We start from the raw sequence: 27,774 nt of genomic DNA on the forward strand, positions 1-27,774 counted from the left end.
TATATGGTTGTGTATACAAACAATATGTACATGCATGTATTTATGTATGCATATATTTATGCGTGAAAAAACCAGATGTTAGAAGTTAGGTCACCACTAGTTCCCACATTTTTATGTGCATTAGACAAAAAGCTCCTTCCTTTTTAGACAGACCACAGCTCAGAAAGAAAAACAGCCAATGGATTTCATTCCACATTCAGACCTTCAGTTAGATGGCCCTTTTGATAATGTTACCTATGAAATAATATTTATATTGGAAAACTATTAGTGTATTTTAAATCCCCAAAGGAGATTTCTTATTATCAAGAAACTCATCCCTACAAGGAATGCAATCATTATGTAATGTAAACATGTACTAATAAAAAAATAACTGAAAAAAAAGCTCATCAAAATCAACAGGACTTGCTTAAAATTACAGCCTAACAGAACATCCAGTATGGCAGATACATTTTAACGTTGGGATTGTAGGAAGCACACAGCTATAGGAGCTAAACAAGCCGCACCTGAACCCCTGAGTCAAGAGGGAGAATGGAGAGCAAATGCTCCATGAGGGAGGGACTATAGCTAGGGCAGAAAGCAGGCTGTTAGAGTGCAGAGCTTTCTAGCTCAAGCTCATTGTTTGCCCCTACACAGGGCCAGATAACTATAACTAAGAGAGGGTGTTCATGGGTCCTCCCTAAGGGAGAAAATAAAAGCAAGTTTATTATCTAATGAGGGGAGGGAGAAATAAATCATTTTTTATAAGGTAACTTTAAAAAATTCTAAGTAAAAATATCGAAGAGAATGAGCCTGTGAAATAGCAATTTTTTTCTTGTTTCAATAGGTCTGGAACTTTTTTTTGTACTGGGGATCAAACTCTGGGCCTTATGCTTGAGAGGCAGGGGGTGGCAACACTGAGCTAAATCCCTGGCCCTTACTTAGCTTTTGACATGAAATTTTTAGTTCTGTTCAAGTACAAAATATTTTATTAGGCAAGTTCTGATTAGAGTCACTTTTTTTGAAGTCACACTCCACCCACATTTCTTTGCAGACAGTTATTTCCTCTGTTCAAGGAATCTTGAACATACCACACGACAGTCTAAATTTAGCCTGTGGTACACAAAGCAATTTGCCTCAGTCCCCCTAGTCATAGATAATCTCTCCTTTTGATTCAAATAAATATTTCTACGAATGCACTTATGTCACAAGGAAATATAAGGTGTAACATACATTAGAAGTCCCTAGTAAGCAGTGACTACTATTTTGGTTATTTCAAAATTTTGTATATAGTACCTAAGACTTGCTGAATCTGCTTAATAGTGAAGTAGCTACTGTTATAGACTGCCCATCATGACCCAAGGTTCATAACTGGTTTCTCATTCAACATGTTTAGTCATTTGAGCAGGTAATATACATCATAATGAAAAGTTTAAAAGATCTAAAAAAACTATAAAAAGTAAATCTTTCACAGCCACCCAGGTGCCCCCTGGTAATTCTTATTACAGTATACCATACTATTATGGTCTATAAATACTGTTCATTTACAAAAATGATAGCACTCTCAGCACCGTGCTTTGTGCTTTCTTCACAACTAACAACTGACTGTGGTGATCATTACGTATTCCATAGGTATAAAATGTATATTATTTTGCTGTGTAGTATTCTGATGGAGGTATCATAGTTTATTTCATCAGCCCAACTTAGAGCAGTCATTTAAGTTGTTTTCAATCTTTTGTTTTTATAAGAAACTCAGTAATGAATCACCCTGTATATTTGTCATTTTATATACATACATGATAGGATAAAGAGAGGAATACTTATTACATCATTTTAAATGTAAATTTTCATAGATTTTGTCAATGTTCTCCAAGAGGTTGTTATTCCACATCAAAGTATGAGTGTCCTTGTTTTTCCATCCTGTTACCAGTAAAAATTCAATAAGCTTTTTGAGAATGAGAAACTAGAAACATTTATAGCTAAATGGATGCACACTGAGGCCATACTCTTAAGGAAAATAAATAGGACATACATATAAAAAAATGAATAGTTCCTCTGGTGTGAGAAATTAAAAGTGTAAATAAGGATCAAAATGTATAATTGATAATATGAAACAGGACAAAAAGGTCTAAAGGTGTAGGGGAAATGGAGGTTTAGGGGAAAGGAAAGAAAGGAAAGGAAAAATATGAGAAAAGGAAAAAATGGAAAAAAGTTTTTGTAAATAGGGAGGAGTGGAGGGGTTGAAGGGAGGGCATGGAAATGGGGAAAAAGTAAAAACCAAGATACATCATGTAAAGGTACAATTTTCAAATGATAAATGTAACTGTATTGTTTACCTAAAACGTACTAGTAAACTTAACTTTTAAAAATAAGCTTTTTGAACTGTCAATGAGCTAAGTAAAAGATGGTCACTTTTTCCCTTCTTTGAGTATCTATAGATTATACATCATAGAAGTCCTGGGTTACATCCTTTTTTTCAAAAGAGGGCTGTTTTGTTCTTTCAGGAGGATATCAGGCTATCTAGATTCTGTCAAGTCTTGCTCTTCAACTTTGTCAGACGGAGGTTATTTCAGTTTGGCACTTAGCTTTATACAGTACACTCACTGCTAAGGTGTGATCCAATGTTCCTCTGGCATGGCCTTTCTGGGGTCTCAACTACATGCCAGAAGTGTTCAGCACACTCACCAGCCCCCCATGGGCTACAACATGAATGTCTTCTCACCTACTGATCCTCTATGGAATAGTATTGCTCTGTTTATCTGTCATATGTTTTGTGGTAATAGTATATATCTTCCAGTTGTTGCTTTATGGCTGGGGTTCGAAGAGAAATCAGATGTGACTGTCAGCACCGTTGCTAGAGAAAAAACCTGCACTAAGTATAGTTAATACTTTGCCCATAGCATTAACATATTGCTCTCTTTTTCAGGTTAATCTGAGAATGACTTCATGCAAATCAATGTATCGTCTGAAAGTGTACTATTCAATTTCTATCAAAATTTTAGACAATAGTAACAAATGAAAGCCTCATTTACTTGTTCTGAATTTTCTTTATTTGTTTTATTTTCTTCATCCTCTTCTTCCTCTGGTTCCACTGGAGCAGGAGTCAGAGATGCCACAAAATGCCATAGGATGTCATGGAGAGAAGTTGTTTGGATGACATTGCACAAAAGCCAGTTGAATGCCTGAATAAATTATGATCAAATGAGTCCAAGATAAAAAGAAAATATATGAGGTAAAAAATGTAGACGTTGCTTACTCAGAAATGCAGTACCCTTCATGGACATGTTTTAAGAAAAGATACTACAAAACCTCAACTTCATTTCACTGGAAGTGTGCTAAATTTGAAACATTAATTTTGGTCTTAATTTAAACAAACAGGATAGGGGAAATAATATTTGTGAAATACAATGAACAAAAAATTTAATACAGTACATTTTCTCCCCAACTTGGATTTAGGATCAACACCAGAATGTTTTGCAAGCTTATATATATGTATTGATCCCGTCAATCAAGTGGCAAGTTATCACACTTATAAGAATGGTAAAGAAAAATTTACTATATACAGACCTGTGACACATAGCAATCCTGTTATTCTATGAAATGGAGACCCAAATAAGATGTTATTAGTAACTCTATAACTTAAAAAGCCATATTTCTCACTGTCTTTGCATGGTTATTCTGTCACTGCACCCTAGTGTAATGACAGTCTGATACAAAAGCTTTTAAAAAGATTAATATCAAGATCAAATAATGAAGTAATATAGAAAGTTATTTACAATATTTAATTATTCTTAATTATAATTAATTCTAAATTAATTTATATCTATGAACTTTAGAGTTTAATTTTGATGTGAACATGACATTTTCAGTAAGTTAATAGGTTAATTTGGTAAAAAAGTGGCATCATTAATAGAATCATTACTTGATATGACCCATGAATTTTTAACTCTATTAACATATTCATACCTCCATAGCAAAAACTCGACAGGCAGATTTCCTTAAGGCCTGTTTCATTGCTATTTCAAGACCTTCCAGATCATGATGCTGTATAACAAAAGCCAAAACTGGCCACTGGAAATTTCGTTCTCCTTTAGAAAGAGAGCTATGGGCTGAAATTAGCCTGGAAAGCTCAGGGGATGGGTGTCTCAAAAGGGAAGAACCAACTTCTATTAAGAAAAACAAAAGAAAAAGAAAATTATTAATTTTCATAAGTAGTATACATATGGTTACTATATTTAAGTAAATATCAAAAATAATATTTAGCTTATTCACTTTAGAATCTTTTGCACATGACACAAATTGTAACTATTTCAGCTTTACAGAGGAAGAAACTGAGGCTGAGAAAGATTAAACACTTTAAGATCTTTTTTTGTGTGTTTTTTTGGTACTGGGGATCCAGCTCTGAACCCTGCGCTTGTGAACTCTGGACCTTGTGCTTGTGAGGCAAGCAGCAGCACCACTGAGCTAAATCCCAGGCTCCATTTTAGCTTCTTAAAGTCACACAGTTATTAAGTTATTGCATAGGTTTTATAGACAAGGCTGAATCCAAAGTTCAAGCTTCCTAAAATACTCTAATATCTAAGTGATTTATATTCTTCCTAAGTGGAATCTACATCTCATCTCTATTATTTTCTAAAAGACTGCTTTATAACAAATGTGTCTGTATAAACAGCCCAAACTATTTGTTCAATGAGTCTACAAACCATCAAGGAATGCTCAACCACATTTTTCTTAAAGATCTTCAATCATCTACCTATAATTTTAATGCTAAATTTCCAGTTTAGTAAGCCATCTTATCCTTTTCTCCTGAGTTTCTTTTATTATTTGTTTGTTTGTTTGTTTTTGAGACAGGGTCTTGCTATGCAGTCAAGGCTGGCCTTGAACTTATGGTAATAATCCTCCTGCCTCAGCCTCCCCAGTGCTGAGATTACAGGTGTGAGCTACCACATCTGGCTCTTTCATTATTTTTGAGGTGGCACCATCAGCCCCAATTTGAGGCTATTGATAGCAACTGGTCCAGATTATATTGCAGAGACAAGAGAAAGAGAGACTGATAGGATCAGGAAGATTTTATTTTAGGTGAACACTGGCTTACCAGACTCTTATCCAGAGGAAGAGTGATACATTTGATCAAAGGGGTTGGTCTGAAACTGGACAAGGGCACATAGTTTTGTAATTTAGCCTTCAAAGAAGACAGAGCCTTGTGAATCTTGTGAGAGCAAATGACATAAAGTTTGTTTACAGGACATAGTTGTCCATTTTATCTGTACAAAAACAAGGAGTTGCAGGTACAGGGGATGAAGGCTGCCCAAAGCTAGGAAGAACTTGTTTTTTTCTAAGTCTTGCTTCAATAACAGTAAAAATTTTTACTCATTAAGAGTTACTTGTTTCTCAAAGTTTTATATCTACTCAAAGTGATGAACATCCATGGCCAGGGTGGGGCATGTATGTGTAAACTACTGGAACTGCTGGTCTACTGAAGCTTTGTGAAAGGGACTATGGCAGCAATAGCTGGCTTAGATAGTTAACAAGTAAAATGGTAAAGATTAATTTATTCTTGAAAAATCACTGAAAGATCTCTGGATGTCTTTTCCAAATGTGATGCAAAATTTAAAGAAATACATTTGTGCCTGGGTTATATAAAAGGAATGTCTATCACAAGCTAGAAAATAATCCATTTTTTCCATTCAAATATCAGATTTTAAAAATTATCTTCAAAGGAAACTTTTTTTCTTTTTAGTAGTCAAATCACTCAGTTTTCCTATGCATCTTTATACTTGCCAGTGTCTCCACTGTTGACTCTCCTCCTAGGGATGGCTTTAACTCGTGCAGGTAAAATGGAGTGTTGTTTATCATATTCAGAAGCAACAACTGAATACGATCTTTGGAAGACAGTTCTCTTTGCCAGATCAGTATCAGTTATGGGACTAGTTTCCAAACTGCAAAAAGAATAAGAGCAAGGTAAAAATTTAGAAAAAATAAATAAAATGTAAACTATATTTAACATACTATAGTCAGAGATTAAATCTAAATTTTATGTGGAGAAACAAGGCCAACTTATCAATCTGTTTAAATCATATTTAAAGATATTATGATCTCAAATATAATAACTTTTTTTTTTTTTGTACCGGGGATTGAACTCCGGTCCTTGCACTTGCAAGGCAGGCCACTGAATTGCTGAGCTAAATCCCCGGCCCTCAAATATAGTAACATTTTGATTCATCTCAGAACTGTATCCTTTTTTATAGTACTGGTACTTTGCATTGAGCTACATCTCGAGCCCTTTTTATTTTTGTTTTTTTATAATTTTTAGACAGGGTCTCACTAAGTCACTAAGTTGCCTAGGCTGTGATCCTCCTGCTTCAGCTTCTCAATACTGGGAAGCATGGGCATATGCTACCATGCTTGGTTCAGAACTTTATCTTAAAACTTGTGGTTTTGTCAGTCACTCCTCAGATAGGACTCATACCTACTATATATAAAGAACTAAATGGCCAATGATTACATGAAGAAATGCTCAACATCTTTGACCATTAGAGAAATGCAAATTAAAACACTAATATGCCATTTTACCGCAGAAAAAAATTGCCATTATCAAGAAATTAAATAATAAATGCCAGAGACTCTGTGGGGAAAAAGGAACCCTTACTGTTGGTGGGAATGTAAACTAGTAAAACCAGAGGCCGGGGATTTATCTCAGTGGTTCTGCTGCCTGCCTCGCAAGTGCAAGGACCTGAGTTTGATCCCCAGTACCAAAAAAACCAAAAACAAAACCAAAAACAAACTAGTAAAACCACCATGGAAATCAGAATGGTGATTCCTAAAAAAACCTGAAACTAAAAATTCCATTTGACTCAGCTGTTCCCTTCCAGGTATCTTCCCCAAAAGAGTTAAAGACCATCATATTACAAAGATACAACCATACCTATGTTTATAGCAGCATTAATTCATGGTACTCTATATGATGACAGAAATTTTTTTAGTAACCAGGTATAGAAATAATCCCTGAAAGTATATCCTTGGCAGCATTAATTCATAATAGCTAACACTTGGAAATGGGTTATATGTCTGTTCATCAGCAGATGAATGGATAAAGAAAATATGGTTTTTACATACAGTAGTGTACTGCTCTACCACAAAGAAGGATAAATTTGAGTCATTTGTAGGAAAATGGATGCATTTTGATACATAATGTTAAGTGAAATAAATCAGACACAGAAGCTTAAATATCACGTGGTTTCTCTTATATAAGTGAAGTGTAAGCACAAAGAGATAAAAGATAATAGGACATAGGGAGATAGATCTTTCTAAGAGAAGAAGGAGATCAAGATATAGAGGGAAGGGAGAGGGGACAAGAAAAGGAATTAATATGTGTTCTTTACATGTACCAACTTCACAAAAAAATGTAAGTATTATGCACTACAAACATATCCAAATTAAAATGGAAGGGGATCAAGAGATGGGTGGAGGAGGGGAGGAAAGGCAGGGAGAGGATGAAAAATGGAATGAAGATATATTATATTATATACATGTATCAAATGCCCATAAAAAATGTAGACATTAGGTACTACAAACATGTATTAACAAACAAGCCTTGTGGTTTTCTTAAATCTATTTTGCATTTTAAATGGAAAAAAATAAAAAAGATACCAAATCATCTAAGCTCCTTTTAGAATCGAAAGCACTAGGATGAAACTCATATATTAAGATATTCAGGAAAAAGCAGTAGACAAAGTGTACTCAATAGAAAGCAAATGGATATGTACATGTAGAATCCTAAGAAAATAGAAAGTGTAAGTTGATTCATTTTCCTTTGGTACTTGAGCGTTCTATTAGGTTTCTCATTCTTGAGAAATGTGGCTTAAAGCTGTTTTTAATACACTGTTGGATCAAAATGGAATGAGAAGTAGTAAAGTGATTTTCAGCATTAGCCTTACACTTACGTTCTGTATCAGAATTTAGTTTTTTCATTCAGGCTTAAGTAAACTAACAGCTCTCCTCCTTATAGTAACACTATAAAACATTTAAAGATTGTTATGATGACTATATAACTTCCTTTATTGAGACATTTTATGAAAAACAAAAATGTTCTTTCTGATTTCTCTAAGACAAATTTGCAAGCCATTCTTTTCATGGGTTCTTTTTTTTTCTTCTGTACTTCATCTCAAATTGGGACATTTTTCTTCACCAGATGGGATGCAAAAATCACTCCTAAACACTGATTTAATGGATTCTTCATTATTTATCATCTTTTATAATAGCTTGAGTTTTCAACACCTTTTTAAAAAATAGCTCAAAGGTGCTACAATCCCTGAATTATTGTATGTTTGAGAATGTTTCAACCCAACTGAACACAAAATACTAGAGCTATAGTTTATTTTTATGAGTTTGTGAAAACTACCCTTATGTGATCTGTACAATTATATTTTTGCTAAATACTATAGCTTTAAAAATATGCTTCTCCTTAATTATTTGATTAACCCATAATTAATCATGGGTTTTGTGATGGAAAGATTTTAAAAAAACAATTGCAATATAGGCTCTTATGTGCTAATATTCTGAAGATTTTTTAATATCTGAGTACAACTGATTCAAATATATGATCAGGATATCTGACATTGGGTAAATTTTCTGAAGTAATGTTTTGTTCTTTTGGAGCTTCAGAAATATAGTTTCATCTTTTTTTTTCATTCAAAGTTGTGCTACAAAAATCTGAATTGAGCCTGACTTTTCTTCTGACTTGATTTTCTTTGTTCAAATACTTGACAAATTATTTTCTTCTTGGATTTTCAGTAATTTAAGGTGTTTTTTACAGTCATTTGTAGTAAAAATTTCTAATTTAAATCAGTACATTTTTATTTTGGAAGTTTTATTTTCTTTAAATATGTATCAACACTTTTAATTTTCTATTATATTTGGTAGTTTTCTCCTTCAAAGATATCAGTTATTATTTTGGGTTACCTTATTTTCCTGTTATCTTTTAAGTGCTATAATCTTCTTTGTTCTTTTTTAAAAACTTATTTCAAGTTTCCTTTGTAACAATAATTCAACTTACTAATTAACTTTTAGTTAATAACTTTTCGTTATATAATTAACTTTTAGTTTTATAATCATGTTGATTTGGTCTTTGATCTGTTTTCTTAGCTCTGGAATGTATCTTTTTGCTTCATTCTCCTTTTTTCAAACTCATTTTCACATTTGAACTTGTTTTATTAAATTCATGTCATTATTAAGTCTTTCCTATTCAGAGAACTTATAGTAAGTAATCTTGTTTTTACTATGATGAATCTTCTTCCAGATTAGCTTTTTCAGCTGACTTTTGAAGGGCATATTAGTTTTCATTCCATTAATACTTTAAGTAGCAACTCTGTTTAGTTCTTTAGCTTGTTCTGATAAAGTATTTGTGGACTTTCCTAGATTTCTTTTCCCATCACAACTGACACCTGTTTTGTTGCCCTTGCAGAGATAAACTGAGAATTTCTTTAATGTTTTCTATCAGAGATCATTTTGCGATAGCATTCTGTAGACCTTAATTGTTGCTCTGCTTTGGTATGCAGCTGTGGCAAACAGGATTCCCTAGAAGATTTCCAATTTCTGGTGTGATTTCAAAGATTACATTGGGGCTTCTACATTAGAAAATTCTTCCTTGACCTTTTCTTGGGTCTTCATTCATCTCCTCAATCCACTTTTCCTAAACTGGAAGATATTTGGTTTCTCAAAATCTTCTGTTTATTTTCATGGCCATTATTTTTGGAAATTTATGGCAACTTGTGTAGTTGGATCTGATAAATATTTTTTCTTGTTATTTAAAAAAATTATTGATTAGTTGGGACAGGAAATTACATAGCTTCATCTCATACTCTTTACCTAGAAATTCATGCTACTTGATTTTGATCCTAAAAGATAATAACCCAATGAGTCACACTTATTAACAGACTAGTCTCAGAATGGTTTCTAACCCTTAAATGGTATATCTCCTCTGGAGACATTTTATGACCTTTAAACATATAAAGGGCTGTAATGTACTCCTTGGAAAAAACGTCAGGAGCAGCACCAAAAGCAAGCAAACAAACTCTATAAGGAGTAAATCTACACAGATGAGGCGGGGAAAAGTGTAAGTATTTATAGCGGAAAACTACTTATTTGAATATATCTAATATGTTATTAAAGTATTATCTTAATTTATGATAATAACTATATAATATTAACATACTGGCATATGTCACTACACTCTTTTTCCTCAGTACTGGGGACTGAACCCCAAGCCTCATGCTTATTCTGCCACTGAACTCTATCTCCAGTCCTTTCATAATTTTCGAGTCAGGATGTCACTAAACTGCCCATGCTGGCCTCCATGCAATTCTTCTGCCTACCCTCCTAAGTATCTATGATTTACAAGCATGCACTGCTACACCTAGATCAAGGGGCATACCTTAGTAAACATGTTCTCTTTTCCTTCACAGAAAGTATCTTTCTTTTATTGACATATTACAGTTATTTATGCCTAAAATCTTCATGTTAAACTTATTTTTCTCATAATCCAGTAGTACTCAAGTCAGATTTTTCCTAGAAAAATCTCCTTTATCCATCTGTCTCCATAAGCATTGGCAATGTAATCCAGTTCTGCATACCTAGCTGAAATTTTTGATATTTATCAGCTTCCCATCTTTACATTTTTATCTTGTCATTTCTCTAAAATTTTTAGTAATACTCAATTTCCTTGTGTTATAGTTACATTTCTGTCAGTTTTCAAGAAGCTCTTTGCTTTGACATTATCACACCTAAGTGAGGAGGCATTGCAAACAATAATTCAGGAAGTTTCTTATTTTCAGTGTCACTTCTCCCAAGAGATGGCTAGGTTCTGCCTCAAAATAACATTTTCCTAATCTGATTAACTACAACAGTAAATGATATCATATAACATCTTTTTCTCTCCAACTAGTTTGCTTCTCCCATCAAGGGCTTAGGTATATTCATACATGTATCCTTTTTTTTTTTTGGTGCAATTTATTGAGCTGGCTCAATGTTTTTTCCTGTGACAAGAAGGCTATTATTAAAGAACTTCCAGGGCATTCTTTTCTAGTTCAAAGTGTTTCTTCCATCAAATGCTTGCTATTCAACAGGCAGGAGAGAAGTAAAATACCTTGGTGGCATAGACTTCATATTGCTCTCTGGCTCTTCAAATACATTAGGACTTGCATCAGGAGTTACTGATATATATGGGGCAGGTACAGATGTTGAACGCAGATATCTCATTTCATCCTGGAATAGGTTGTCATCTTGATAGCCCACAAAATTTTCATGATGATGCCTGCATTAAATCAAACCCAAGAACTTAAGACTATGATGGCAATATGGATTCTCTGTATTTTAAATCTCCTTTCTAAAAGGCAAAGCAACACGTGTATCTATCAGTGAAGGTGAAGTATTAAAATAATCACAGTTGCAAGTAGGTGAAAATATAAACTTGGTAATTTTACACACATATTCTGGGTACCATAAACATTTCAAATCTAAAATTGAACTAATTTTCTTTTCTTTTTAGAACACTTCTATGTGGTGAATGATCATCCAGGTGCTTAGGTTAAAACGTAACAATACTGTTCTTACTCCTCAGTCATCACTTAGACCCATGTTCTCACAACTATTCTCTCTTCTCATGCTCTATCTCACTTTCTCGTGATGCATTTCTCACATGGACTACTAAAAATGCAGGCAGTCACTTTTTGGGCAGAAACATATAGGTCAAATTTGAAAAACATTAGATATGTGAAATGTTCCATTGGCTAGGGGGTATCCTTTCCCAAGAGAGAAATACATAAGATCTATAGTTTTGCTGTTAGCATTTTTACATGTTTGACAGTTTGAATATTTTTCAAACTGTTACAAAAAGTTGCTAACCTTAGTTCACTGAATAGTCTAATACTAAAGATAAACTGCATTTCACAAGACAGTTAATTTTCAGCTTGGTCCCAAATGTATTTAGTCTCACATTTTCCTTTTCCTTTTTTTGTCACCCTGAGTAATAAGTACAAACATTAAAAAAACAAAAACAAAAACATACAACTCTGCTATTTAAAGAGGACAACACTTTTCAAAATGGAACTACTGGTTGGCAAGCCATGCCAGTAGGCAGTATCTATAAATCTTCATTTGTCAGATGATAAACACAAATTTGAATTTGGAATATGAAGACTGTTTTAGAATGTCAGCGATAATGTGTGAACATAAAAACTGCAGCATCAAAATCCAATATAGGAAAACAGTATACTATTAATAATCTTCTTTCCATCTTTAGTTATGCTCTTTTGTCTAGTTTTCTGAATCAGTTTCCACACTCCACAGGGTGACCTTTTCACTGCAAACCACTCCACATATTTCCATTTAAAACTCTTTCTCTGTTTGCCCTGCTATAGGATAAAATCCAATCTTAGTATAAGTTATAGAGCTCCATGTTATTAGGGTTATCAATTCAAGCAGCATTTCTCTATTTCCCTCAATAGTCAGTGTTTTAACAAGTCTATTATTTCTCAAATTTGTAATGAGATTTTAGTTGAATCTTCATTCACTTGGGTAATTCTGCAAGAAATCATTTACTTCCCATTATCTACTTAGTGAATTTCTATTTATCCTTCAAGACTTGCTTTAGGTTCAGACCTTCTGCAAAGTTTTTGTTGATTTCCCTGGGAATATTCATGTACTCTATTATCTCTAAACTCTTGTTAGAGTACTATTATATATTCTATCAGAATACTCCTCACATGGAGTTGCAACTGTTCCAATGATACGTCTGCCTTGTCAACAGGGTGTGAGCATGCTAGGCCTAGCATTTTACAACATTTACGTTGGTATCTTTAGGACCCAGCACAAAGCTGGTATTCGGTTGATAATAATTCAAATGCTAACAGAATGAACAATTTAAAAATTAAAGACTTTCATACAAACATATAACTTCCATGCAACATTAGATTCTTTCTACTTCAGCATTTTTCACCACTAATAGACTGAAGTCAGCCTAGTAGAGTAAAAAATAGCTGCAGTCTATTTTCCAAGACATATTTTTTATTAATAATAACATAATTTAACAAAGTATTCCATGAAATACCTACTAATATAGATGGTGCATCCTGCCAGTCATGTGCAAGCTATGACAACTCAGAAAATGAATTCTTACAGGTTTCTTTATACAATATCTAACATAGCATGGATATTAAGATCAAATAGTGAATTATGTAAGTCTGTCAAGAGTGGCTATGAATCTAAAAAAGGTGAGAAGACAGCAAAGTTTTATTACCTAGCTAATGTCTGTAGGTAGAGACAAGGCATTTTCACGGGGAGATCCTCAGAAATGCCCTCTTTCACACTGGGCAGCTGTGACTGGAATGGTTTTGCAGGATGGTAACACAGAATGCTTGGCTCAGCTGCACTACTCAGAGATAGTAGGAAAAGAGCATTGGCTTTGATAACCTGGTGAGCTTCCATAGTGGGCAAGGCACGGGGGGTCTTGACTTGCATTGGCTTTCTCCTAGATTGTTTGACCTGACGAAGAAGAAGAAGAAAAAAAAAACAACAAACAACTGATGTGTCTTTTCCTAGTGACACTAAAATTTTTAATTTTTTAACCTAAGAACTAAGAGTTTCTAATAAAAATTATCAAACACTTGTGTAAGTATTTTAAAATAACAACAGTGACTACAAAAACAGAATTCAATTCATACTTCTCCTGAACTGACCAAAAGTATTAGAAACTGTATTTCTTTACTTTCCTTGGAGATTTTAAAAAACATAACAGTTAAATATAACTATAATTTAAAAAATACAATTAATAAGTGTGTGTTAGAGAGAGAGAGAGAAAGAGAGAGAAACAGAGACAGAGAGAGGCTCAGCAAAGTTGTTTGGTTTGTTATGACATTAGAGGGAATAAGCTTTAAGTTTCCATGAGTTCTAGGCTATAATTACATATTAAGGAAAAGGGAAAGGAGATATAAAGGGAAAAAGACAAAAAAAGAGGAAAGTAAAAAGTGAGAAAGGTGAAGAATAAAAATTATAAATATACACAGAATAGCAGCAAATTAATAATCATGAAATGGTAATTATTTGTCAATAAGACATATGTACCATAGGTTAGTTGTCTAATATTCTCCTATGACATAATTCATTTTAAAGTTAAAAACAGCTGATTTAATACAAATACGTATTTGTATATTATATTTATTACAAAAGCTGATCTTTAATGTTAACTATATGGAATTAACCGATGTAATAATATTCTTATAAGGTATATCTATATCATTAAGAATATAATGTAGAATGGAATCAAGTACCTTCTCTCTTGCGGCAGCCTGTTTTTCACGGAGGTATTTTTCTCTACAGCGATCACATACCAGATACCAAGTGCTTCCTCCTATGCCACCATCACCACAGTTACCAGCCCATCCTCCACAAAAGTGCCCAATGCTATTGTAACCCTGTCCACCAGCATACCGGCCACAACCTAAACACAGTAAAGATAAATAACACTTTAAGTGTCTTTTATAGTTTCATTCTTACTATGTATACATTAAAAACAGATTTACCTTCTCTAAATGAGTAAGATACTACAAACAGTATCTGATGTTTTTAAAGGTATTAACCATATCAGAAAAATAGCAGGCTTGACAATAAGACAAATTAAATGGTGTCAAAATATCAGAATATCTTTATTTCTAGACAAGAATATTTCAGAATATAAAAAACCTTTATTTCTACAGAGGAAGATTAAAGTAAATATAGGATGTGGGTATGTTTAGATTAATGCTAAGAATGTCAATAAAAACAGATACAGCAAGTATTCTCCATGAACAAATTTTCAAGAGTCACAAATTTACAAAACATTTGAGGTGTAATATATAGAAAGAGAAAAAATCAGTCACACGTATTAGGTGAATTCTGAAATATTAATGTTATAGAAATCCTTACATGGCCGGGCATGGAGGCGCACGCCTGTAATCCCAGCACTGGGAGGCTGAGGCAGGAGGATCGCTGTGAGTTCAAGACCAGCCTGGACTACATAGTGAGTTCCAGGTCAGTCTCAAGTAAATAGTGAGACCCTGTCTCAAAAAAAAAAAACAAAAAAACAAAAAAAAAAAACCAAAAACAAACAAAACAAAACAAAAACCTAAAAAGGAAATCCTTACATTTACTTTAAATACAGTCTTCTAATAAAAGTATTGATAATACGTCCATATTGCCCAAGGGCATTATTTAATTTGCAATTTTGAACAGGAAAACACTAAATATAAGGGAGATTTAAAATGGCAAATATTGGGATTTGCCCTTTGTTTAGACATGCCAATATTAGCATTGTATGAGATCTTAATGGCATTCTTTGGGTAACACAAAATATCTAAAAAACTAAATAGTATTTCAAAATGTGCTATATTAGAATAAAATAATACTAAATTGCCTGACCACTATACAATTAGAATTTCTCTACTCTTTTTCACAAAAACCTAATATTGATAATGCACTTTAAAGAGGACATTAAAGGATACTATAAATTCTGGGCAACAGTTTCCCTAGATGACATAATTCATAGACCAGGTAGAGTTAGAAGTGACCTAGTTCATTAAAACAGAAAAGTATTTATAAACTTATCTTTAGTGAGGTATTTTACCTGGGTGAGCTTGTCTCATGTGATAGGTCACTGGGTATGGATGTGATTCTCCACAGAGCTCACAGATGGTGTCTTTCTCTGGTCCTCCTACTGCCAGCTGGGCCATCTCACCAAACAAGTTTCCCCTGGGCCTAACTTCTGTCTTTTCTTTCTTCTTTTTTTCCTTTTTGGCCTTCTTATTCTCTTTCTCACATTCTTTCTTTTTAAGAACAGCACAGGAACCAGGACTTGGAAAAATCATATTCTGGGATGCAGCTTTGATAGTAGCCAAAGAGATATCTTCCCAAAAGGCCACTAAATGTTGTAAAGTTAAAGGAAGAGGAGACTTAGACTTCATTGTGTGATGCATGGACATTTCAAAAGTGGCTTCAGTTTTTCCATCCTCACATTTTTCATGTAGAGGTGGTTCCTTAAGCATAGACAACACTTTGTTTTTGTTGATGCTACCCATCTTAGATATGTCTGGCCCATGAGGTGCAATATTAAACATATTCAATGCAGATGATATTTCCAATGAATGTCTATTTTTTAACTTGGTTTCCTTTTCCTCTGTGGGTTGTTGGCTATTCAAACTACTCCTTATAGGTGCATGTTCTTTGGAAAGTTCAGGATTAAACTTTAGGAAAGAAGAACAAGCCATTGCATCATGTACTATGCCTTCATGCCACAGGAAAGCAGCAAAGACTGCTCTGGCACACTCAGCCACTGAAGGAGACATGGCTTGCTTTGCTGGCTCTAAAGGTTTGGATCCATCACCTTTGAAAAGAAAACTAGATTTTTCTTTTTTGGGCCTGGTGTGTCTATTAGCACATTTTCGACTTATTTTTGGGGATGCTCGCATTTCCTGTTCATCTTTCAGTGGTGCTTTTCCTATGCTGAAATGAACTTTATTTGAACCATCATCCATGCTCTTAAATTCACTACTTTCATCACAGGTACTATCTGTTAGACTATTTGTTTTCAAAGTACTTGAGGTACAGACTTCAACCACCTCACTGTGAAGGTTTTCCTGTACCACATGGGGAGAAGGTGCTCTATTTTCAGATCCAGGGGAGTCTTTAGAGTCCTTTGGTACTGACTTTGGTTTTGGTGATGTGGATCGCCCCCGCAAAGGCTCTGTGAGTGGCATTTTTTTCTTGCGGAGGGTGTCTGGATCAAGAGTATAAGAGTCTGACTTAGAACGTTCCCGTGGAGGATCAAGTTTTGTCTTCACAGGCGCAGTGCTTTTCTGAGGTAGACTTTTATCTTGTGGTGAGGAGGAGCGTGGTGAACTAGCACCAGATGGGCTAGATCTGCTTGCTGGGAGAGTCTTTGGCTTAGGAGATGATGACCGCGAACCTGGTCCTGGTGACTCAGCTCTGAAGCTAGATGACATCCTCCCATCAGACTTCAGAGTCTGCAAGGTGTTATGGTTGGGGGACAATGACCTACTATGGGAATCCGATCTCAACTTTGCAGCATCAGATTTTAACATAAGGGATTCACTTGCAGATAAACCTTCTGTACCCCTTGGCTTCTTTTGGTCCATAGTAGTCCGACTCATGCGTCCATCAGGTTTAAGGGATCTGCTGTGTTTAGAGGACAGTTCTGATTTTCCTGATGTAGAGACTGGTCTAGAAGATGTTGAGATATTTCCTCGGTCACCTGTATGGTTAATTTCATAGTGAAACTTGTCAATAAGTTGTAACACTGATAATTTTGCCACTAAACACTAAAATAAAAACAGAAGCCAAAAAATTCACATTGCTTATAATATACAAACATACTTTTAAGAATGAAAGGGGAAATACTTCTCATAAAATCTTCACTATATCATTACACAACCATTATTACTAAAAACTTCACATATGCAAAAGACCATGTACCTGTATGAATTACTACTGATATATGAACCTCAAACCTAACGTAACAAATTAGACTACAGAGAAAAACATAATTTTTTTAAAATATGAAAAAATTGTAAAAACATACATATTTCCAATATGAAGTAATTGAGCTAAATTTCCAATAGAGTGAAACCTCGTGTACTTAAAAGTACTGATATATCTTGTTGAGTTTGGAAAATGAATTTATATATTTATCATTTTCAAGTGTGGAAATAAATACAATTAATGCTAATAAAGAGCACCTTTGGAAATACCCTATTTTATTGACTGAATTAGAGTATCGTGAATATTCTAATGGTATTATTTAACTGCATGTAAAAAAGGCAGTGTAATATTTTCAGTTAAATTGTACTCCAAAAGTTTAGTCAGCTTAACTGATTAGAATCCAGAGCTCATGGTCTTTGGAAACAAGAACAATGACAAGATGCTCAGAGCAAGTGTATAAGTCTGAACTGAGGGCCCTTGTATAGTGAATCCATAGAATGACAGAAAAAATAAAAGAACACTAACTTTTCCCTTTCTAAGGCAAAGCACTAGATAATTCTATATGGCTACTACTTGTTTCTGGCATCCTGGTATTTGTTACTTGTTAGGAAGAAATCAACCTGACCAAAGTGACTAAAGTGGTATAAAAATCTGCAAACCTGGCTGGGTCAGGTATTGTGGTACATGCCTGTAATCCCAGCACTCTGCATTGTTGAGGCAGGGGGATCACAAGTTTGCGCCTAGTGTGCACAACATAATGAGGCACTGTCTCAAAAAAGAGGGCTAGGGATGTAGCTTAGGACAAAGGCCTTCGGTTCAATCCCCAGTTCTAGAAAAAAACTAGCTAATTTATAAGCCTTGCTAGTTTTCTGAAAAAGCGTTCCTAGGAAATTGTGATAAAGCTATTACGTGTTTATAGTTACAGGTCTCAGAAAAAAAGGATGTGCAAATTTGGATAACGTAAGAAAACGTTCTGTGTGTGTGTGTGTGTGTGTGTGTGTGTGTGTGTGTGTTTAGTCACATTCTTGTTATCCGCACATCAGTACTGCTCATGGACGGTGTTCTAGTGCAGGTATTTTTATCTGTCACTATTCAGTGATAGAAAGAATGGTTCCAGGAATACAGTATGTGTTCACCAAACATTTATTGAATGAGCAATACTTTCTTTTTTTCTTTTCTTTTACTATTCCCAAATGTTTAGATTCTCTGACAATCTAATGTTTACAACTATGGATCCCAGGGCTACAGGGCAGAGGTGACAGCAGTCATTGTTATGTCACTACTAGGTACTTGCAAATTAAGTAATCCTGTAGCAAAATGTGGATATGGCAAATAGCCTATGGGTATGGAAAAACCACTTATGTAGGGCATAATGATAAAATAAATATTTCAATTACATTTGCCAATTATCCTAATTCTCTGGAGAAAAACTATTCTGAAATTAAATCCTCAGTTTCTTGCAATACTTTATTACTCTATCATGAGGTTCCTTTACATGTATGTGTTTTCTGGTTTTGTTTGTTTGTTAGCGGTGCAGGGTCTTGTGTATGCTAGTCAAGTGCTCTACCATTTAACTACATACCCAGTCCAATGTGGTCTTAAAAAAATGGTGTAAAAGATCACACTAAATTTTGGGGGAAACAGTTAAAAAATATCACAAAAAAGAAATCACACATATTGATTTTTGTCTTGGGAGATCAGATAAACAGATATGGTCTTGATAAATAAGTATTTTCAAACTGTTCAAAGGTAGTTTAAGAAGATGCAGCTTATTTTATCTTAGTAACCCATTAATAATATAGAGCAAATGTTTGTTTGTTTCTTTATTGGTACCAGAGACTGAACTTGGGACCTTGAGCTTGTGAGGCACGGAATGGAACCACTAAGCCAAATGCCCGGCCCTAGAGCAAATTTTATAAATAAGGAAATCATATTTGGTAGAATTAAGCATCACCCTAGTCCTGGCCACTAATTTTGAGTATGTGATGCATAGAACATTAGTTTCTGTTATTAATCTAAGAGATGGAAACATTTTTATCACCTTTATCATATTTTCTCTTAAAGCAGAACCATATACATAATGTACACAAGTTTTAAATCTTTTATATTTGGTACCCCTCTCCATAAATTATGAACTGAATTTTCTCTCTGACTAAAAAGAACAACTCATTTTAGGGTTCCTAAGTTAATGAGAAGGGTTCCTGATAACACTATCTACCTACCTATCTGTCCTAACAGCTGACCTGCATAAGTTGTGAATACATTTTGATGCTACATTTAAGCCTAGGAATACAAGCATGGAAAATGATGGGTGTTTCCTTACGTCCTCTGTGGTTGGTCAAACAATAGAATCTGACAAATAACTAGGAATAATACTTGTCATATGTGAACAAAACATTCTGTAATACAAAAGAGGGTTTGAAAGCACAGGCATTTGTACACCTTATTTCTATCACTCTACTAGGGGTAAATATATTTTCTTAAGATCTGTAAGTAACAAGAGCTAAGTATCTGTTGGAGTTCAGGTATATAAATAACAGCAGAAGTATTTTTTTCCTGAGATGTATTTTTCAAATCATAACTAAGTCCTTTTGAAAAAATTCTCAAAACACATTTCACACATTTTAAAAAAGAATACATTAAGTTTAAGTGAGGTAAGTTTACAGGTTAACTAAATTTTGTTTTATCTTCTTCATGTGGCTTTCAAATGTTTTTGCAGCATGTAGTAAATATTTTTGAAAACTGTCATACTGTGGCTGTCCCAAAGTACCAATAAATATATACAATTATTTTGTTAAAAATCTTTCAACTATACATACTTTTTCATTCATCACTTAATTTAGTTTAATGATTATATAAGATGCAACTTTAAGCAATAATAGGCAACAATTCTGTAACCTCAAGGGAATACTGAAGAAATGATCATACAGGACAGCATAGGATTTTGGTTCATTTGAACAAATTAAATATTACTAAACATATTAAATGTTAAGAATAAAGTCTGCATTCACTAAATCACTCCCATGACTTTATGTCCAAATCATAAACAGATTACATATCATACTATGACATACCACATTATAATACAGTATCTCACTTTAATACTGTCATAATATGAAATATATATATATATATATAGATATATATATATAGTATGTTATATGAGACAATACTATATGCTACTAGAGATAATATATTTTATATACTGTATAGATCAGGTTATATAATCCTATTTAGTGTACTTTATAGAAATAAAGGGTAATAGTATATTATAGTAGTAATATAATATTAATTATACAAAGGAGACAAAATGGTTTATTCATTTTTAAGAAAATTACTTAAAAATATACAACATATTAGATATTAATAAAAAACCTTTAAAATTTAGTATGCATCTGTAGTAATAAAAAGAAAAAGGATATTTTTAAATTTCTAAAATTTATCAATTGTCAACAGTTAAAACATTTCTAAATTTGAAGCATTAAAACTAAGTCACTAAGTAAATACTATAAAGATTCATGCCAGACAAGAAATGCAGACCTGTATGTATATGCAGTCTGATAATTAAGTTAACATAAAAAAACTTAATAGTCAAAATATTTCTCATAAAAATCTGAAATGATAATCATTTTTATATTACATAAAGTAAAATGAGTTCATGACTAAACTAGTGTACCACACTGTATACATTTGTACAGATCACCATGTGCTTTATGTCTTACACATGTCATCCTGTTCTGATAACAAAGTTTTACAATGATTCCCTAAACTTTTCAAAAGAGGCATTTTTCTAAGTATCTATTTTACCTTTTAAGATTGCATAAAAACTTAGAAGTAAACAAGACTAATATTAGCTTACACACATATATATATAACATGCATACTAATTAGGATAATCAGTACTATAAAACTAAGAATATTCTAAATTACCTCAAACACATAAAATTTTAAATAAAATGATAAACCTTAATTAATTGGAATGGGATGAAAATGATGGAGGTGAACCAAAACTTCTTTGACACTTTCTTTGTACAATAAGAATGGCCCTTCCATGTATGTATGTATACCCACCCTTCAGTTTGTGAGACAGAGATGAGAGAGCAGAAGCAGGCCCAGCTACACCAAAAGTTTTGTAAATGCGTTCACGAGAAGCAAGGTTGCAAGATGGAGATTCTATAGTGGAAAACATTGGCAAAGAAGCAGCACAGATTCAATGGAAAAAAAATTTAGCAGAGAACACAAGCAAAAACAAAACATTTTAAATGGTATGCAACTACGAACTTTTAATAATAGTTTACAATTATGCTAAATTTTCAACAAGTATATACAAAAGTAAAACTGAAAGCAAAGGATAAAAATATTAATGTAGTGGATTAAGATGTATTAATATGTTGAAATATGCTAAAAGTTAGAAAGGTTTATTAAATCAAATTTGAGAATATCTTCTTAAACAAGTATTTTTTTAGCCCAGTTTTCTCTAATTTGGTGTTTATTTATGCATAAAGATTTATAAATAAATTCTTATTTTTTAAATTGAGGAAGGTAAAGAAATGTCACTTATAGTTTAACCTATTGTCTTCTGGTTTTCTAAGTAGACCCATTATTTTTCCAATATGTTATCTCAGAATGGACCCACGGTAACATTTATGTTTTTCAACTTTAGTGAAAAAAGTTAGTGCTAGCCACAATGTTTAATATTTATTTTGTAGATTCTGAGATACTAATTCTTATTTGAAAAAAGTCTTATAACACAAAGCAAAGAAACACACAATTTACTGGAAAATGTTAGATAATTACTGATTTATCATGCAGAAAATGAAGCAACTAATATTAAATAACTTATCTTCTTTTAAAGAACAGAGCCTTTTAAATACAGTTTTGTAAAAGGAGTAAGCTAAAAAAATCTGAATCTGAAAATGAAACTAACTGTATTAATGTCATGGCAATTAAAATAAAAACTAGTTGAGTTTATGTAAATTTAGGCAATGACATAATTTTCTTCCTCATATTATTGAAATAAAAAACTATACCACATTCTCCTCTTAGAATAATAAAAAGTAAGTTATTGAATGATTCATTATTATGGCCAAATTTTTTTTTTTTTTTTTTCTGGAACCGGGGATTGAACTCGGGTCCTTGCACTTGCAAGGTCCATTTTTTTTTTACTGGTACATTTTAGGTATACAATATGACATTCATCATTGGGAATTTGTACCTTTACATGATATATCTTGGTTCCTATTTTTTCCCCATTGCCCCCTCCCTCCCTTCAACCCCTGCACTCCTCCCTATTTACAAAGACGGTTCCATTGTTTCCTTTTTTCCTATTTATTCCTTTCTCTGTGGCCAATACTAAAGATAAATGACTCAAAAAGTCATTCACTGAAATGTACTGAGCATGTATCATGTGTCAGATATTGTTCAAGGCAGGGGAGATATAATGATAAAGTCCTTGCTCTTAAGGTAAAAGGAGAGATAGAATGAACAGTATGTCTATATTAGGTGCTGATAAATTTGGAAGTCAGAAACATGCAGACATTGGGTGGCACTCCTTCACTGGCTTAGACTGGTTAGGAAGTTAGGCCTAGGGAAAGCCCTGGACATTCCTGGGAATGAAGACTAGATCAAGATACAGAAAAGTGACTAGTAATAAGCAGTGAGACAGGAACTACCCACCATGCAAATGAATATGTTTCTAGGAAGAAAGAGAGATCAATCTTGTCAAATACTACTGATAGATCAAATACAATGATATTCAAGAACTGACAGCTGAATTTGGTAAGACAAAAGTCACAGAATGACCAGAGCAGGCTCTGTGGATGCAAACAAAAACATGAAAGCAACAATTTGAAGAGAATAGGAAGAGTATAGACAGAGGGAGTGACAAACATTCACAAATCATCTTAATCTAAGTTAAAAATTAAAATTTAAAAAAAAATTTTTTTTGGCATCAGGCCTTGAACTCGGGTCCTTGTGCTTGCAAGGCAGGCGGCAGAACCGCTGAGCTAAATCCCCAGCCCCCAAAATTTTAATAGTTTTGAGCATCTGGGCTACAGAGGAATTCATATACTAAATCTTATACAATAAATAGTGTGCACTTATTAAAAATACCAATTAGAAGGCTGATATACTTTTCCTCTTCAAGAGACAAATTACAATGGCAGCAGCTTCTGTACTGAATTCAAACTGCCAGGGTCAAGATACAGTGTTTTGCTCAAATGCTAAAACGTATGAGGCTTAGCAAGAGGATGTGGTAGCAGGAAATCTGAAGAATATCACCCTAATTGGAAGTACCCATTAACAAAATGTGAAAAACTACAAAGACCCTTGTAAAACAAGATGTCAGAGGCTTAAGAACAAACTCTTGGAAAATAGTCTTGAAGTTTTTTCAACATATTGCAAAGCTTAGGTATAATTCCTACTGATTCAGAGTGATTAAGAAAAAATGTTTTTTTAAACATAAAACTCTAAAAACGATTACTAAAGAAATTAAGCTATGACTAGAAACAACATATTATAGATGAAACACCAATTACTTAATTCATCTACATAAAATTAATGATTTTTGGAAAATCATATAGTTAACTACAGGCAATAATATTAAAAACAATAAAAAATCGGGATGTTTTTCCGGTACTCATTTGAAATTGATGTTGTCTAATATTAAATTTCTCCTTTTAAGCAATATGGTTTTTAATGTGTTATTAATACTTTGTTTTCTCTGTTTTAGATCTCAAGTATCAAGTTCTTGGGTCATTTTACTTTCTAGTCACAAAATTAGTTTCACAGTAAATTCTACTCTTAAAAATCTATATATATAGATTCTGAGGATAATAATAGTATAACTTTTCTTTTTACTAAGAAAAACATTCTGATTTGAATTCAACACAGGCAAACTGGTTTTTCTGTGAATATCAGGACCCTGACCTTCACAGCTCAGAGCACAAACTAGAAGGATCAAGACCTCTGTCACTAACTGTAGCAGTGCACAAATTTGCAAGTTCTGGGAATTTTAAAAAGGGCATAAAATATTTTTACGTGCCAAGTTAACAAGCAATAATTAGAAACTAATTTTCACCACTGTAAGTGATACACAGAGGCCTACAATAACAGGGCTGACTATTCATGGATTTTCATATAAAATCCTACAAATATTGTACTTCAACACTGTCACAAGTATATGAAGTAAAACAACACTTTTTTTAGCTTACAGCACTCATTTTAGAAAACAATAAATGTCAGCATTAAGTTTAGCATTCAATGATTATGTGCTACCATTAAGCTGTGGATTACCAATAATTCAATAAATTATTAGTAAGAAATGTTAAAAGAAAAAAAAGCAAATGTGAAAGAACAATATAGTGCAAATTATTACATTAAATAATTATATTCAAGAGGGTAGGTATCTAATAACACTTCAAATATTATTCCCATCAATGCTCAGAGAAGAGGAATCAATATTGATAGGAACTGTTTTTTTTTTGTTTGTTTGTTTGTTTGTTTTGTTACCAGGGATTGAACTCAGGTCCTTAGCCCACTAAACCGCTGAGCTAAATCCCCGGCCCCAAGAACTGGTTTTTAAAAGAGCATTTCACTGGGATGTGTCAAGGAACAGATGGAAATAGTCTTCAGCATATAAATTTGCTCTTTGTGTTGTCTAATTTTCAATCTTGAGGAGGCAGCACATTTTAGTCTTAGTAAAACTATTAGATGCAAGCCTAATAAAGAAATTTTAAAGAACTTGAAAACTTTATTAGTAATTCCTAATATGTTTGATAAATTAGCTTTTATTTAATATTTTCTCTTTTCCTCAAGCCGCCAATGCACTCTTTCTATGCTAACTCTGAGCTGAGGACTGCTTCCTATTTTGCTTAGAAACAAAGAAACCAAGGAGAACATGCTTGAGCTCCCAATACCACTTGTTACTCTTTCTCCCATTTGACAGATAACTGCCTTGGCTTCAATTTACTCAGCCCTTCTACTTTGTGCTAGATTCCATCCCCTCTCCCATGGAAGAATACAGTTCAGGGAACTCTCTGTGCTCTCCTGAATCAAGAGTTTTTTCCTTTATTATATTGAATTAGTCTAATTATAAAAAAAACCTTGATTTTATTTTTTCCTCTATAAACAAAGAAAACAAACACCTTTCCAAAGCTTGCCTCTTCCCTCCTGGAACGATTAGTTTTTTTCTTCCCTTTAGTGAGCAAATTTTGACAGATTTCTCCAATACTCCTGTCTTTGATAAACTTTGGCATCTCACTCTATTGGAGTTACTTTTATCAACGCATCAGTGATCTCAACAATGCTAAATGCAAGGACTCACTCTCAATTCTTTTTATCTGACCAATCAGATACATCTGATACAACTTATCACAATCTCCTTAAAATACTTCCTTAATTGGCATGAAGAAACAACACACTTACTTATTTTCCTCTTTTCTGTATGACCACTTCTTAGTTTCTTGAGCCAATTTCTGCACTTTTCTTTCACCTCTAAACAATGAAGTGGCACTGCAGCTCAATTTTTAAGCTTCTCTTTTCTACCAATGCTTTGTGGCTGTTTTCAATCATCCATATAGCTTTAAGTATTACCTTTACATGAGCAATTATCAAATTATTCTGGAATAAGCCAAAGAACTAGCAACTTGAAAGCCCTACCCAGACATTTTCCAACTCTGGGATAACAAATAACTCAGTATCTATACCTCAAGCTTAACACATCTGAGACAGACTGTTGGCTAATAGGACCCCAATTATTCCTATTGCTATATACATGTTCCTTTGCTGCAATTTTAATTAGAATGTAGATTCTTTTTCTCTACTCTTAATACAGGCTGACTTTGTAACTTGCTCTGACCAATAGCAAATGTCAAATATAAAATGTCAGTTTCAACACTAAGACTCAAGTATTTCTCAGAATTTTGTAACATCCATTCAGACAAATCCAGGTTAGCCTCATGAATACTGAGAAATTTGACTCAACCATCCTTTTTATCCTGGGCAATGATGAGTCAAACGCGCCTAGATATCCTATAGATGACTATGAGTGCACATAGGAATTTAGTACCAAGACCAGAAAAGCCATTCAGCTGAACTCAGCCTGATCTTCCAACTTACAGAATTGTGAGCCAAATAAATAGTGCTCATTATAAAACAAAGTTTGGGGTATGTTATGCAACAGTAGCTCACCATCGTGATGCCCAAATAAACAATTATTATTGTCCACCAAACCTGATTCTCCTGAAGCTATCATAAATGGAAACAATATTTTCCCAAATGTCTAAGTAAAAATCCTCAAATCACCCTTCTTCTTATTGCTTGTTTAGTGTAAGCAAACCTCAGTGATTTCTTTTCTAAGTATATTCAGTATTCTATGATTTGCTACTATCTTTGTAGCTACCACTCTGGAAAAGTTAGCATAACTTCTTGTGTGGATTAATAAAAATAGTCTCATAAACTGGTACCCTTGCAGTGCTTAGAAGAGTGCCTAGCACATGACTGATGATCAATAAATATTTGCTGATTCAGTGGATTTCTGTAACTTGCTCGTGTTATTCTTGTATTTGGAACGCTCCTTTTACTTCCTTCTCTTACCCTTCTGTGCCTGATTTATAGGAATCCTATCTTTTTTACTAAACTGAAAAATTGATTAAAATATATGAATTGAGCATATTAGTGGGGTTCAGTGTGATATTTTAATACATGTACACAACGTGTATATGTTCTTTACTTTTTGGTTCCCATAATGTAGCATAAAGTTGATATTTAATAAAAGCAGGTGACTAAATTAAAGAACAAATGGCTCATGTGAAGAAAGACAGTACAATAAACATTAGCAAAAGAGGAGTGGGGAAAGAGGGAGAAATAAATGTCAAATGCAGTTAGGAGAACGAAACTAAACAAATGCAGTAAGACACGATGCATTATAAACAACATTAGCATTCTCCTTGTTTTGAACTCCTAGGATGAAGTGAAGAGTCATGGAAAAACTGCTGTTGAGAAAGCACAAGGACCTGGGCCATACCACTCAGAAAACGGATCTTCTGGATCTTCAAGGCCAGAACTAAAATAAGATTTGTAGAGAAGTTAGAGATGTTACAACCAGAACTAAAATAACCATATTGGCAATTAGGACAGATGCAATAGCCCAGTGATGGTGAATCTATGGCACATGTGCGGCAGCAAGCTGTTATCACCGAAAGCTCTAAAAGATGTGCCACTACTGCTATAGGCTCAAGTATAACTTTTTTTTTTTTTTTTTTTTTTTTTTTT

The 27,774-nt window shown here is 33.5% G+C and overlaps 1 protein-coding gene across 1 annotated transcript in view; it reads right to left on the reverse strand.

The window, feature by feature from the left end:
* The window catches only part of Mycbp2 (MYC binding protein 2), a gene marked incomplete at its 5' end in the record, with an annotated part of 279,711 nt that overhangs the window by 38,010 nt on the left and 213,927 nt on the right, over window positions 1-27,774 (reverse strand). Inside the window, 7 exons of the mRNA XM_033760909.1 lie at window positions 3,009-3,158; window positions 3,943-4,142; window positions 5,758-5,915; window positions 11,120-11,287; window positions 13,271-13,515; window positions 14,301-14,470; window positions 15,632-17,275. Of these exons, the coding sequence (XP_033616800.1) occupies window positions 3,009-3,158; window positions 3,943-4,142; window positions 5,758-5,915; window positions 11,120-11,287; window positions 13,271-13,515; window positions 14,301-14,470; window positions 15,632-17,275 (2,735 nt within the window). The remainder of the gene's footprint in view (window positions 1-3,008; window positions 3,159-3,942; window positions 4,143-5,757; window positions 5,916-11,119; window positions 11,288-13,270; window positions 13,516-14,300; window positions 14,471-15,631; window positions 17,276-27,774) is intronic.

The sequence above is a fragment of the Fukomys damarensis genome, unplaced genomic scaffold (genome assembly GCF_012274545.1).
Source record: "Fukomys damarensis isolate Sample0158 unplaced genomic scaffold, DMR_v1.0_HiC HiC_scaffold_6, whole genome shotgun sequence".
NCBI classification, from domain to species: domain Eukaryota; kingdom Metazoa; phylum Chordata; class Mammalia; order Rodentia; family Bathyergidae; genus Fukomys; species Fukomys damarensis.